Consider the following 15,296-nt stretch of genomic DNA (forward strand, 5'->3'; position numbering starts at 1 on the left):
TGGTTGTATATCCTAGTTGCAGGTCCTTCTATGTGAGCCGCTGCCACAGCATGGCGACTGACAGACAGGTAGTGTGGTTCCATGACCAGGAAACGAACCTGGGCCACCAAAGCTGTGAGAGCGCTGAAGTTGAACCATTAGGCTTGTCAGGGCTGGCTCTCTTTTTACCTTTTTAATGTGACTACTACAATATTTAAAATTATATATGGCTTGCACTCTTATTTCAAGTAGACAACACTGATCTAAACAGTTTTGGCATTATACAAGAAGCCTCTTCAAACTAGTTAAATGTACCTACATGGTGTTACATTAAAAGCTGCAGCGGGCTGGCCCAGTGGCACAGGGGTTAAGTTTACAAGTTCTGCTTCTCAGTGGCCTGGGGTTCGCCGGTTCGGATCCCAGGTGTGGACATGGCACCACTCGGCAAAAGCCATGCTGTGGTAGGCATCCCACATATAAAGCAGAGGAAGATGGGCATGGATGTTAGCTCAGGGCCAGTCTTCCTCAGCAAAAAGAGGAGGATTGGCAGCAGTTAGCTCAGGGCTAGTCTTCCTCAAAAAAAAAAAAAAAGCTGCAGCCACCAAGAAAGGCCTGCCAACACTGCTACCCTGAAATCATGCTCCAAACACTTAAATCATCCTATTCAACCAGAAATACATAATCACAGATTAGGAGGGACTGCTATCCATGATACTGTATACCTACTGGTGGGGAATGATGTTTTAAATACTGCCTAGGTGAGTCCCCTTCTAAGAGAGATTCTGTAATTCAGGGCACTGTACTGAACAAAAAGTTAGGCTTTACGTTACAAAGTTCATTCCAGAAATCTACAATGAACACAGGTACTTTGGCTCTGCACATACCTGTTCAGTTTTGCAGAGCTTTTCTATATTAGGCTTGAACTTATTCATGCAATCTTCTGCTAAGTTAAGATGGACAACTTGCTGAAAAACAGAAGACATCAATCATTAAATTATTTTAATTACTTCTCATGCAATTGATAACATTAAACTTTTGAGACGGGCCTGAAGGAAAGTATCGGCTTAGGTGGAAAGGAGCTACCACGTAAACATGGGAAACAGCTCAAGAAAAAGAAAAAGAAAAAGTAAGAATTAACATGATCTATAGGAAACAACCAACAGCAAAAAATCAGAATGGAAAGGTTGAATGTGTGTTGGGTTTATCAGTAATGAAAAATAAGGTGAGAAAAAAAATAATGAAGTCCTGAAAGTCCAGCAGAAAAAGTCTGAATTTGTATTATTGATTCTTGACTAGGGAGCAAGAGGATAAAAAAAAGTGTGAAGATTATTCTGATAATGACTTGTAAAAAGGACTGGAACACCAAAAAAAATTTTACCTGCCCACACAGCTTAACTGCTCTTAAATCTACTAGCACATAACTATTAATTTAAAGAACTAAGTAGAATAACCACCACTGGCCAATCCAATGTTGAATTTTCTTATTAAGTTGACAAATACTAAATTTTGCGTTTGGCTATTCAAGACAAATATGTAAAAAAGTTTAAGCTGGATTTGGATAAATCTGGATTATACATAGAGAGAAAATTATTGAGAAGCTTAGATATTTGGGATAGTTCTTAATCCTAGAGTACAATTTTAGAGGACAACTAACACCAAGCATTCCATGATACCCACTGCTAAACCTGACTACAGAACAGGCTGGACTAATAAACTAAAAATGATAAGGTATCTTATACAAAATACTGCTTACCTTAGTAATCTGTTTACGGAAATGGGGCATCTTTTTCATCAGTTGGGTAAGGGCACTAAGTGATGTCTAGGAAAAATCAAACATTTTTAAAGCAAACTTATGATTCAGTTATTCTATAAAATATCTTTAAAATACAGCAGTTTTAAATATTTGTTAATTTACTAAATATCTGGCAAATTAAAAAACAAAAACAAATTCAAGAGGTTTCCAGTTTCAGCCACAATAAAGCAGCTAATATCAAAATTACTATTCATCCATAAATAAAAATAAAATTGGACAAAATAAACAAGACAACAGCTTTTAGGAATGGATTAAAAAAACGGGCTCACAGCTAAGACACTTGAGCAAAGGAAAGTACAAAAGGCGATCCCTGCCCTCACCCTGGCTTTTCCCTGGGACATTTTCAAAAACACAGTGAAAGGAAGTAGAGTTCAAGTAGAAAGCAACCATCTCTCTGGGCAGAGGAAAGAGATCAGAGTTTGGGTCTGCTGACGTAGGGTCTGGGGGCAGAGTGCTAAAGGGAAAAAAGCCAGTCACAACATAACCCAAAGAGTTGTAGAGGGGTTGCCTATGGATTCCTGGCCAAACTCTAAGCTGCACATGGACAGGGCATAACTCTTAAAAGCCAGCAGAGAATAGGCGGTGAGTGGCTAAATGCTGGACGGAGATTTCAGAAGGGTCCTAGTGCTAAGAAAACACTGGCATTCTCTGATTCAGACAAAACAGAGTCCTAAGTGAACATCCCAAACATTCAGTCCTAGGACTATGTTTTTGGACTAAGCGCAAAAGTGAAATACACTCACCATAACAAAGTCTGACATGAAATCTCAACAGAACCAAGGTTACTCATCAGAAAAATTAACTGCCTACCAGAAGAAAACTCAACACTCTTTGCAGAGAGAATATCTTCTAGAGCCTGTGCAATGTATCATCCACAATTTTTAATGTTCAATAAAATATTACTGGCCATGTAAAACAGGAAAAAGTGATCGATACTCGAGTCATAAAATAGTCAATAAAGTAGACCCAAGATGATCCAGATGCTGGAATTAGCATTCAAGGACTTTGAAATAATATATTTATCCTAAAGAAAACAGAGGAAAAGATGGGCTAAATGGAGGAAAAGATAGAGTACTTCAACAGAGAATTAGAATTTGTTAAAAAAAAGATTCAATGAATGTCCTAGAACTAAACGCAATATTTGAAATCAAAAACACAATGAATGACTCTCATTCTCTGCTGGTGGGACTGTACAATGGCACAGTCACTTTAGGAAAGAATTTGGAAGTTTCTTATCAAGTTAAACATACATTTACTATATGACCCAGTAATCCCACTCAATCATTTACCCAAGTAAATGAAAACATCTGTTCACACAAAACCTGAATGTTTATGGTAATGTTTTTTGTAACTGCCAACAACTTGGAAAAAACCTAAATGTTCTGCAACTTGTGACTGGATAAATTGTGGTACATCCACACAGTGGAATACTACTTAGCAATAAAAAGTGATGAAACTACTGTTAAACACAACATGGGTGAATGTCAAGTGCATGACGCTAAATGAAAAAAGCCATACTGTATTACAGTAGCCCCTCCTTATCTGCAGTTTCGTTTTCTGTGGTTTCAGTTAGCCATGATCAACTGTGGTCTGAAAATATGAAACAGAAAATTCCAGAAATAAACAATTCATAAGTTTTAAATTGCACACCATCCTGAGTAGCCATTTGAAAGAAATCTCATACCGTCCCACTCTGCCTTACCCAGGAGGTGAACCATCCCTTTGTCCAGCATATCCACGCTGTATATGCTACCCCTCCATGAATGGTCACTTAGTTGCCATCTTGCTTATCAGATTAACTGTTGTGGTACCACAGTGCTTGTGTGCAAGTACCCTTATTTTACTCAATAACGGCCCTAAAGTGCAAGAGCAGTCATTATGGCAATTTGGATATATCAAAGAGAAGCTGTAAAGTGCTTCCTTTAAGTAAAAAGGTGAAACTTCTCAACTTAATAAGAAAAAAAATCATATGCTGAGGTTGCTAAGATCTATGGTAACTTTTATAACAATATACTGCTATAACTGTTCTATTTTATTATTAGTCATGGTTGCTAATCTCTTACTATGCCTAATTTATAAATTAAACTTTATCGTAGGTATGTACGTACAGGGAAAAACAAAGTATATATAGGGTTTGGTACTATCTGTGGTTTCCGGTATCCACTGGGGGTCTTGGAATCAACCCCCGTGGATAAAGGGGGACTACTATATTTCACTTAGATGACATTCTAGAAAAGGCAAAACTATAGGAACAGAAAACAGCTCAGTTGTTGGTAGGGAATCCGAGTTGGGTAAAGAGGTTGTCTACAAAGGGGCACAAGGAAATTCTGGGGCGGGGGGGGGTGGGGGGGAGGGGTGATGCAACTGTTCTCGTTCTCTCTCTCTCTCTCTCTCTTTTTTTTTAGGAAGATTAGCCCTGAGCTAACATCTGCCGCCAATCCTCCTCTTTTTGCTGAGAAAGACTGGCACTGGGCTAACATCCGTGCCCACTTTCCTCTACATGTAGGACGCCTGCCACAACATGGCTTGACAAGCGGTGCATAGTTCCACACCCAGGATCCAAACCAGCGAACCCCAGGCCACTGAAGCAGAACATGCAAACTTAAGCACTGCGCCACTGGACCAGCCCCAACTACTCTATTTCTTGACTGTGATTATACGATAGGAAGCATTTCTCAAAACTCATGGAATTGTATGCTATAAAGGGGGAACTTTACAACTCAATTTAAAAAAGAAAACGGAATGAGTTTAACAGAAAATTGGACACAACAGAGACAGAAGTAGGGGACTCAAAGTCAGGATAAGAGATAATATTCAATTAAAGCACAGAGAGGGAAATAATCTTTTAAAAAAGGGAAGAGAATGTAGGAGACGTAGAATATAGTCAAAAAATCTAAAACACAAGTGACTGGAGTCCTGGAAGGAGAAGAGAGAATAGGACAAAATCAAGATGTGAGAAAATAATGGCCAAGAATTTGTCAACAACAGACACTGATCCCTTAAGACTATAATGGAGCTGAAAAATTCCTGTCTCTTAGGGACATCACAGCCATAGTAACATCACACAGCTGAAGAAGAGGGAAGAAAAAGGAAATTGCAGGAGAAGAAGAAGAATCCCCAAGAAAATTCACAGTGAAGGGTCTGGCAGAAGCTTTTGTAGAGCTCAACAAGCTCCTTAAAAAGAGTTGGAAAACATGGAACCCAACACTGAAAAGTTTTCATTAATGGAGGGGAATGTTCAGGGTGCATTGTCTGCTTAAAAGCAAATCTGTAACAAAAAAAAGAAACCAACCAACCAAACCACCACGGACATATTTCTTAAAAGAGTCTCACTTCCTCAAGAACAGCCTCAGGAGGCTGGCCCCAGGGCCTAGTGGTTAAGTTCAGTGTGCTCCACTTCGGCAGCCTAGGGTCAGTTCCTGCGTGAGGACCTACACCACTCATGGATGGCCATGCTGTGGCAGTGACCTACATACAAAATAGAGGAAGACTGGCACAGATGTTAGCTCAGAGCGAATCTTCCTCAGCAAAAAGGGGATGATTGGCAATGGATCTTAGCTCAGGGCGAAGAGCCTCAGGCAGGTCCTTCAGGAGGTATTCCAGAAGAAGGTATTGTTATCATAGAAGATGACAGCTCCATGTGTGTTACTGCCCCTGAAGACCCTCCAGAGGGACAAGATGTGGAGGTGGAAGACAGTGATATTGAGGATCCTGACCCTGTGTGGGCCTAGGTGAATGTGTTTTTGTGTCTTAATTTTCAATTAAAAAGTTTAAAAAGTAAAAAAAAAATAAGTTTTTTAATAGAAAAAAGTTTATAGAATAAAGATACAAAGAAAATATCTTTGTACAGCTGTACAATGTGTTTGTGCTTTAAGCTAAGTGTTATTACAATAGAGACAAAAAGTTACTAAAGTAAAAAAGTTATGGTAAGCTAAGGTTAACTTATTGAAGAAAGAAAAGATATTTTTTATAAATTTAGTGTAGCTTAAGTGTACAGTGTTTATGAAGTCTACACTAGCGTACAACAATGTCCTAGGCCCTCACATTCACTCACCACTCACTCACTCACTCAGAGCAGCTTCCAGTAGTGCAAGCTCATTCACGGTAAATGCCCTATACAGGTGTACCACTTTCGCTTTTATACTATATTTTCACTGTTTCCTTTCTATATTTAAATATTTTTAGATACACAAATACTTACCATTGTGTTATAACTGCCTACAGTATTCAGTACAGTAACATGCTGTACAGCTCTGTAGCCTATGAGCAGTAGGCTATACCATGTAGCCTAAGTGTGCAGTAGGCTACACCATCTAGGTTTGTGTAAGTACACTCTGTGATGTTCGCACAATGACAAAAATCACCTAACGACGCATTTCTCAGAATGCACCCGTGTCATTAAGCAATGCAAGACTGTATGAAGAAAGTTACCAACCCAGTGATTCAAGAAGCTCAACAAATCCCAAGGAGAATAAATACCAAGAAAAATACAGCACAGTAAGGCATATCATGGTAAAATTTCTAAAAATCAAAGGTAAAGTGAAAATCTTCAAAAAGATATATCTTCAGAAAATGACAATAACATGACAGCTGATTTCTTTAACAGAAATTATGGTAGTCAGAAGATGATGCATTGAAATCTTTAAATTGCTGAAAGGAAAAAAAAACCCTACTAACTTTGAATTCTAAATCCAGCAAAAGTGTCTCAGAAAAACTTGCAAAACAAAGATATACTCAGATAAAAATAAAAGTTGAGAGAATTCATCCAGCCCTAATGCGAAAACTGAAGAGCAGTAAGGAGTAAGGAACAGCAGATTTCATAAATGTGTAGGTAATATACAAATCTACAGAGTATTTAACACAAAAATAACATCTTGAGTTTATAACACATTTTGAAGTAAAACATGACAACAATAGCACAAACAAAAGAGGAAGGGGGTAAATGAAGTTAAACTATTACAAGGTTCTTGAATCTTAGGACTTGGCAAAAGTATATCTTAAGATAGACTGTGATAATATAAAGATACATTTTGTAATACCCAGCATAATGACTATAAGAAAGATACTAAAAGGTAAATAAAACTCTATGCTAGAGACTAAATGAAATAGTTAAAAAAAAAAAAAAAAAAGACTTATTACATAAATACTATCGTGTAACCTTCTGGAATGATGGAAATGTTTTTATCCTGATTTAGGTGGTGGTGCCACAGGTATATATATATATATATAAGTAAAAAATCATTCAGTATGCACTTAAGATTTGTGCATTTTACTTAGATAAATTATACCTCAATAATAAAAACCTAACAAGAATGCACTGATGAAATTAGGGTAAATGGCATTTTAAAAATAAACTTTAATGAAGCAAGACAGACAAAATGCCGCTAACTGTTGAGGCTAGCTAATGGTTTCATGCGAGTTCATTTGCTCTACTTTTGTAAAAGTACGTTAGAAATTTCCTGGGGCTGGCCCATGGCCAAGTGGTTAATTTTGTGTGCTCCGCTTTGGTGGCCCAGGGTTTCACCAGTTTGGATCCTGGGTGTGGACAAGGCACCGCTCATAAGATCATGCTGAGGCGGCATCCCGCATAGCACCACCAGAGGCACTCACAACTAGAATATACAACTATGTACTAGAGGGGCTTTGGGGAGAAGAAGAAGGAAAAAAACAGAAGACTGGCAACAGATGTTAGCTCAGGTGCCAATCTTTAAAAAAAAAATTTCCGAAAATGGAAAGTGAAAAAGACAAAATAAAAATTTTAAACAAACCTTAAAATTCACCTTCATCATTTTTCTTTCTTTTGTGCTGAGGAAGATTAGCCCTGAGCTAACATCTGTGCCAATCTTCCTCCACTTTATATGTGGGTTGCCACCACAACATGGCTGACAAGTGGTGTAGGTCCACGCCTGGGATCCCAACCTGTGAACCCAGGCCACCAAAGTGGACCATGCCGAACTTAACCACTACACCACGGGGCTGGTCCCTCTTCATCATTATTTTGAGAATTAAATAAGACTCTTACCTTTCCTTCTGTTGCTTTCTTTGTTGATGAAATTTCCTTCATAAGCTTGGGAATTTCCCTGTCAAATTGTGAGAGAATTCTTTAAATTTCTAAGGTGTAATTCTTTACAGAAATGTTTTAAGATTACAAAATGTATTATCATGTATCTAGAGCCTAAAAAAACAGAATAAAAACTAAAATAGGTTCACATACTCTAATACAACCGCAATATGCCGATGTCGAATTCTGACCCAGAGGTCATCATCTTCTTCCAGGACTGCCTCCTTTTCTTTCCCATCTGTTTTATATCTACAAATAGAGAGAAGTACAAAACTTTTGGATTATTTTTCCCCAAAAAAAGTGGAGGAAACATTTTTACAAACAATGAGTTTAAGACACAGTGCAAAAAACTGAAGAGTACACGTATTCAATCCACTATTTTAGGAAGATAATGAATACCTACTCAAAACTAAGGCATATTGCTATCCTTAGATTAAAAATCTAAGTATTATGCTTACCAAGACATTTTTACTTTTAAAAGTTAGGTTTAGCTGTCATTATTATAGAGTTTTAGCTCAGCAAAATGGTATCTTATGAAACAAAAATTCAACAATCAACTTTAAGAACAAGACTGAATATACTAACAATTTGTATTCTAAGTGCTTAAAACACTATTTTGATGTACTAATAACCATCAGCACAACTATCAAATATCCACTAAGTGAAGAACAGAAATGTCACCCCCAATAAAGCATATTAAATACTGCAGGTGTTTCAGAGTTGGTACAAAATTCACAAACATATATCATCTGTTCCTATATTCTTCCCTAGCCCTATCACCATATGTCCTTTATAGAATAGGAAAGAAAATGAGAGAAAAACTAATGCAGCCATAAAAAACTGATTGTTTTAATGAGTTCTGCTGAAGTGAGCAGCAACTGAAGGGGTTCATGAAATTACTCAAAATGAGCTTCCTGACTGCTTCCCCAAATGTAGTTTCTCCCTTCTCTTTTTATGCTGATAGCCTCCTCCAATTTGTGGAGCTAGGGGGATTCAATCATCCTTGGGACCGTCAATTTCCTGAGTCAAGATTAGAAAGGACAGCAATGAGCTGTCCTAGCTCTGGACTGAAGACAATAAATGTGGATTTCTGCTGTATGAATACAATCATTTTCATAGGCCCTTAGAAAATTACAGGTCTCACCTATAAAACCACCTACCTATGTGGTCTTAATTACAGACGCCCCAAGGTAGAAGGACTGTGCTTAATTATAAGACTACACTAAGGATAGAAGCCCTTTTGTCATTTAAATGCCACTTTGTACTTAACACAATACTTTAACCTTAAGTGATTTATAAACAAAGATTAAGGTAGCAGCCTGAGAATTCGAAAAGATGATGACAATCCCATTTTAAGAGTAAATTTAAAGAGGTCACCAAGATGAAAAATAGAATCTGGATACTTAGAACTTCCTGCTTTGTTTTCTGCTTCCATTAAAAATTGTGATGGAGCACAAACCACAGAGGTTCATGCTTCCATCTACTAGTCACATCCCTGGAGTTTTTTGATTCATAAAAAAGGGAGTATTGCTGGCTGTTTGTTTGTTTGTTTGTTTCAACTTTTTTTATTGAGTTATTGATAGGTTACAATCTTGTGAAATTTCAATTGTACATTAATGTTTGTCAGTCATGTTGTAGGTGCACCACTTCACCCTTTGTGCCCACCCCCCACCCCACCTTTCCCCTGGTATCCACTAAACTGTTCTTGGTCCATAATTTTAAATTCCTCACATGAGTGGAGTCATACACAGATTATCTTTCTCTCGCTGGCTTATTTCACTTAACATAATTCTCTCAAGGTCCATCCATGTTATTGCAAACGGAATGATTTTGTTCTGTTTTGCAGCTGAGTAGTATTCCATTGTATATATGTACCACATCTTATCCATTCGTCTGTTGCTGGACACTTAGGTTGCTTCCATGTCTTGGCTATTGTAAACAGTGCTGCAATAAACATTGGGGTGCACAGGACTTTTGGGATTGCTGAACTTCAAGCTCTTTGGATAAATTCCCAGTAGTGGGATGGCTGGATCGTATGGTAGCTCTATTTTTACTTTTTTGAGGAATCTCCATACTGTTTTCCATAGTGGCTGCACCAGTTTGCATTCCCACCAGCAGTGTATGAGGGTTCCTTTTTCTCCGCAACCTCTCCAACATTTGTTGCTATTAGTTTTAGATATTTTTGTCATTCTAACGGGTGTAAGGTGATATCTTAGTGTAGTCTTGATTTGCATTTCCCTGATGATCAGCGATGATGAGCATCTTTTCATGTGCCTATTGGCCATCAGTATATCTTCTTTGGAGAAATGTCTGTTCATGTCTCCAGCCCATTTTTTGATTGGGTTGTTTGATGTTTTGTGGTTGAGTTGCGAGAGTTCTTTATATATTATGGATATTAAGCCTTTGTCAGATATATGACTTGCAAATATTTTTTCCCAGTTAGTGGGTTGTTTTTTTGTTTCAATCCTGTTTTCATTTGCCTTGAAGAAGCTCTTTAATCTGATGAAGTCCCATTTGTTTATTCTTTCTATTGTTTCCCTTCTCTGAGAAGGCATGGTGTCCGAAAAGATCCTTTTAACACTGATGTCAAAGAGTGTACTGCCTACGTTTTCTTCCAGAAGCCTTATGGTTTCAGGTCTCACCTTTAGGTCTTTGATCCATTTTGAGTTTATTTTGGTGAATGGCGAAAAAGAATGGTCAATTTTCATTCTTTTACATGTGGCTTTCCAGTTTTCCCAGCACCATTTGTTGAAACGACTTTCTTTTCTCCATTGTATGCCCTCAGCTCCTTTGTCAAATATAAGCTGTCCATAGATGTGTGGTTTTATTTCTGGGCTTTCAATTCTGTTCCATTGATCTGTGCACCTGTTTTTGTATCACTACCATGCTGTTTTGATTATTGTAGCTTTGTAGTATGTTTTGAAGTCAGGGATTGTGATGCCTCCCATTTTGTTCTTTTTTCTCAGGATTGCTTTAGCAATCCGGGGTCTTTTGTTGCCCCATATGAATTTTAGGATTCTTTGTTCTAATTCTGTAAAGAATGTCATTGGGCTTCTGATTGGGATGGCGTTGAATCTGTAGATTGCTTTAGGTAGAATGGACATTTTTAACTATGTTTATTCTTCCAATCCATGTACATGGAATGTCTTTCCATCTCCTTATGTCGTCGTCCAATTCTCTCAGAAAGGCCTTTTAATTTTCATTATATAGGTCCTTCACTTCCTTAGTTAAATTTACCCCAAGGTATTTTATTCTTTTTGTTGCGATTGTGAATGGTATTGTATTCTTGAGTTCTTTTTCTGTTGGTTCATTACTGGAGTATAGAAATGCTACTAATTTATGCAAATTGATTTTATACCCTGCAACTTTGCTGTAGTTGTTGATTACTTCTAAGAGTTTTCCAATGGATTCTTTGGGGTTTTCTATGTATAAGATCATGTCGTCTGCAAACAGCGAGAGTTTCACTTCTTCCCTCCCTATTTGGATTCCTTTTATTCCTTTTTCTTGCCTGATTGCTCTGGCCAGGACCTCCAGTACTATGTTAAATAAGAGTGGTGATAGAGGGCATCCTTGTCTCGTTCCTGTTTTCAGGGGGATGGGGTTCAGTTTTTGCCCACTGAGTATGATGTTGGCTATGGGTTTGTCGTATACGGCCTTTATTATGTTGAGGTAGTTTCCTTCTATGCCCATTTTGTTCAGAGTTTTTATCATAAATGGCTGTTGGATCTTGTCAAATGCCTTCTCTGCATCTATTGAGATGATCATGTGGTTTTTATTCCTCAGTTTGTTGATGTGGTGTATCACGTTGATTGATTTGCGGATGTTGAACCATCCCTGTGTCCCTGGTATGAATCCCACCTGATCCTGATGTATGATTCTTTTGATGAATTGCTGAATTCTGGTTGCCAAAATTTTGTTTAGAATTTCTGCATCTATGTTCATCAGTGATACTGGCGTGTAGTTCTCTTTTTTCGTGGTGTCCTTGTCAGGTTTTGGTATCAGCGTGATGTTGGCCTCATAGAATGTGTTAGGAAGTGTTCCATCTTCCCTAATTTTTTGGAATAGCTTGAAAAGGATAGGTATTAAATCCTCTCTGAAAGTTTGGTAGAATTCCCCAGGAAAGCCATCTGGTCCTGGGGTTTTATTCTTTGGGATGTTTTTGATTGCTGTTTCAATCTCTTTCCTTGTGATTGGTCTGTTCAAATTGTCTGCCTCTTCTTGAGTGAGCTTTGGGAGATTGTAGGAGTCCAAGAATTTATCCATTTCCTCTAGGCTATCCATTCTGTTGGTATATAGTTTTTTGTAGTATTCTCTTATAATCTGTTGTATTTCTGCAGAGTCTGTTGTTATTTCTCCTCTTTCATTTCTGATTTTGTTTATTTGAGCTTTCTCCCTTTTTTTCTTTGTAAGTCTGGCCAGTGGTTTGTCAATTTTATTTATCTTCTCAAAAAACCAGCTCTTTGTCTCATTGATCCTTTCTAATGCCTTATTCGTTTCAATAGTATTTATTTCTGCTCTGATTTTTATTATTTCTCTCCTGCTGACTTTGGGCTTCATTTGTTCTTTTTTCTCTACTTCAGTTAGGTGTGCTTTAAGGTTGCTTATTTGGGACTTTTCTTGTTTGTTAAGATGTGCCTGTATTGCAATGAATTTTCCTCTTAATACAGCTTTTGCTGTATCCCATACGAGTTGGTATGGCATGCTATCATTTTCATTTGTTTCCAGGTATTTTTTTATTTCTTCTTTAATTTCTTCAATGATCCATTGCTTGTTCAGTAGTGTGTTGTTTAGTCTCCACATCTTTGTGCCTTTCTCAGCTTTTTTCTTGTAATTAATTTCTAGCCTTATAGCACTATGATCTGAGAAGATGCTTGTTATTATTTCAATTTTTTTAAATTTGTAGAGGCTTGCCTTGTTTCCCAACATATGGTCTATCCTAGAGAATGTTCCATGTGCACTTGAGAAGAATGTGTATTCAGCTCTTTCAGGGTGGAGTGATCTATTTATGTCTATTAAGTCCAACTGTTTCAGTTTTTCATTTAACGCCACTATTTCCTTGTTGATTTTCTGTCTGGATGATCTGTCCATTGATGTGAGTGGGGTGTTGAGGTCCCCTACTATTATTGTGTTGTTTTTAACATCTTCCTTTAGGTCTGTTAATAGTTGCTTTATGAATCTTGGTGCTCCTGTGTTGGGTGCATAGATATTTATAAGCATTATTTCTTCTTGATGAAGTGTCCCTTTGATCATTATATATTGTCCCTCTGTGTCTCTCTTTACCTGTCTTATTTTGAAATCCACTTGGTCTGATATGAGAATTGCAACATCTGCCTTTTTTTCCTTGCTATTTGCTTGAAGTATTGTCCTCCACCCCTTCACCCTGAGTCTGTGTTTGTCCTTGGGGCTGAGGTGTGTTTCCTGGAGGCAACAAATTGTTGGATCGTGTTCTTTAATCCATTTTGCCACTCTGTGTCTTTTTATTGGAGAGTTCAATCCGTTCACATTGAGAGTGATTATTGATGCCTGTGGACTTAATGCTGTCAATCTGTCGCTCATTATCTTGTTTTCCTGTGTTTCTTTTCCTGTGCGCTTTAGACTACCCATTTAATACTGCAATTTCTTATGCTGGGTTTCTTAGATTTTTCCTTATGTATGATTTGTGACTCTGTTCTGTACTTTATTTTAGTGTCTACCTTGAAGTTTGTATTTAGAATCTCGTGTATAATATAGACTATTCTCTGGTGGTCTCTTACCTACTTGACCAATACTGATTTAGACCCTTTGCTCTTCCCCTCCTAAATAATTATTTTCATTTTTTTATTCCAACTCGTCTTATTAACTTGTAGTTAGAGTGCTAAGATCGTCCTTGTTTTGGTAGTTTCCTTACTTTTACCCTAATGCTATAATTGAATATTTGCTATCCTGTTCTGGTTCTATCCATCGGTCTCCCTAGTCTGTGGATTGTGTCCCCTTTCTCCCTTTTTTCTTTTTTCAAGTATGAGAGCCTTCTTGAGGATTTCTTGTAATGGAGGGCTTTTAGTTACAAATTCCCTTAACTTTTGTTTGTCTGGAAAAGATTTAATTTCTCCCTCATATCTGAAGGAAATTCTTGCTGGATAGAGTATTCTTGGCTGAAGGTTTTTATCCTTTAAAGCTTTGAATATATCACTCCATTCTCTTTAGCTTGTAGGGTTTCTGTAGAGAAATCTGCTGACAGTCTGATAGGGGCTCCTTTATAGGTTATTCTCTTTTTTTTCCTTACTTCCCTGAGTATTCTCTCCTTATCATTCCTATTTGCCAACTTTACTACTATGTGCCGTGGGGTAGCTCTTTTTACATTGACAAATCTAGGAGATCTAAAATCCTCTTCTACACACATTTCTCCGTTGATCCCTAGATTTGGGAAGTTCTCTTCAATAATTTCGTTAAGTACACTTTCTGCTCCATTTTCCTTTTCCATATTCTCGGGAATTCCTATGATCCTTATGTTCTTACTCCTCATTGAATCCATTATCTCTCGGAGATTTTCCTCATTTTTTTAAATTCTTAGCTCTCTTTCTTCCTCTGTCTGGCGCCATTCAGCCTGTCTGTCCTCGATTATGCTAATTTTCTCCTCTAGGTTGTCTACACGGGCATTCAGGGAATCCGTATTCTGTTTTATCTGGTCCATTGTGTTTTTCATCTCAAGTAATTCTGTTTGATTCTTCTTTATGATTTCAATCTCTTTTGTGAAGTAACTCCAGAACTCGGTTTATTTCTCTATCTTTCTCTCTACCTCATTGAGTTTTTTGATTATAGCTGCTCTGAATTCATTATCACTTAGTTTACCTAATTCCAAGTCCTCAGGACTTAATTCTGTGTTTTTATTGTTTTCCTTCTGGTCTGGGGCTTTTATAAATTGCTGGATGGTAGAGGAGCAGTTTTTTCTCATGGTGGTAGAATTCAGTTGCAGTTACAGCCTGTCGCCACTAGATGGGGGTCGAGAGCAGCATGTTAGCTCTCCGCCTTGGGGCAAGATGGCTGCGCCCACTGGCTTTGCTGGGGGGGAGGGGCCGTTACTCACACTCGCTGGTCTGGGTTCAGATCAGTTCTGTTCTCTGGTCTCCCAAGGCCCTTGATTCATAGGGTCCCTGCGGATGGAAGCTTTCCGCCCCCATCAGCGGGTCTCCACTGAATCAGCGGCAGGAGTCCTGGATGATACCCCGGTCGCGTGGCCCCTGCCCCACTCCTTCCCGACCCGCGCCGCAGCCATCGCAGACTCTAGGGGAGGGAGTGATGTTCTCTCCTACCGTTCCAGCACCTCCGAAGGTGTAAAGCTAGGTTTATGATCTCCGCCTTCTTGGTATTGTAGGTCTATAACGAGCTGGCATTACGTTTATTCTCTGAAATTCAGTTCTTCCAATCTTTTGTTGTATTTTGGAGGGGAGAGAATCCCGGGTCAGC

General features: G+C 38.2%; 1 protein-coding gene across 4 annotated transcripts in view; it reads right to left on the reverse strand.

Moving 5' to 3' along the window:
• The window catches only part of STXBP3 (syntaxin binding protein 3), a 61,851-nt gene that overhangs the window by 12,685 nt on the left and 33,870 nt on the right, over window positions 1-15,296 (reverse strand). For all 4 annotated transcript variants that reach the window (XM_070607831.1, XM_070607834.1, XM_070607833.1 and 1 more), the window contains 4 exons: window positions 8,007-8,102; window positions 7,815-7,872; window positions 1,733-1,798; window positions 864-944 (listed from right to left, as the gene is read on the reverse strand). In XM_070607831.1, coding sequence (XP_070463932.1) covers window positions 864-944; window positions 1,733-1,798; window positions 7,815-7,872; window positions 8,007-8,102 — 301 coding nt within the window. The remainder of the gene's footprint in view (window positions 1-863; window positions 945-1,732; window positions 1,799-7,814; window positions 7,873-8,006; window positions 8,103-15,296) is intronic.

The sequence above is a fragment of the Equus przewalskii genome, unplaced genomic scaffold (genome assembly GCF_037783145.1).
Source record: "Equus przewalskii isolate Varuska unplaced genomic scaffold, EquPr2 ChrUn-13, whole genome shotgun sequence".
Classification (NCBI taxonomy): domain Eukaryota; kingdom Metazoa; phylum Chordata; class Mammalia; order Perissodactyla; family Equidae; genus Equus; species Equus przewalskii.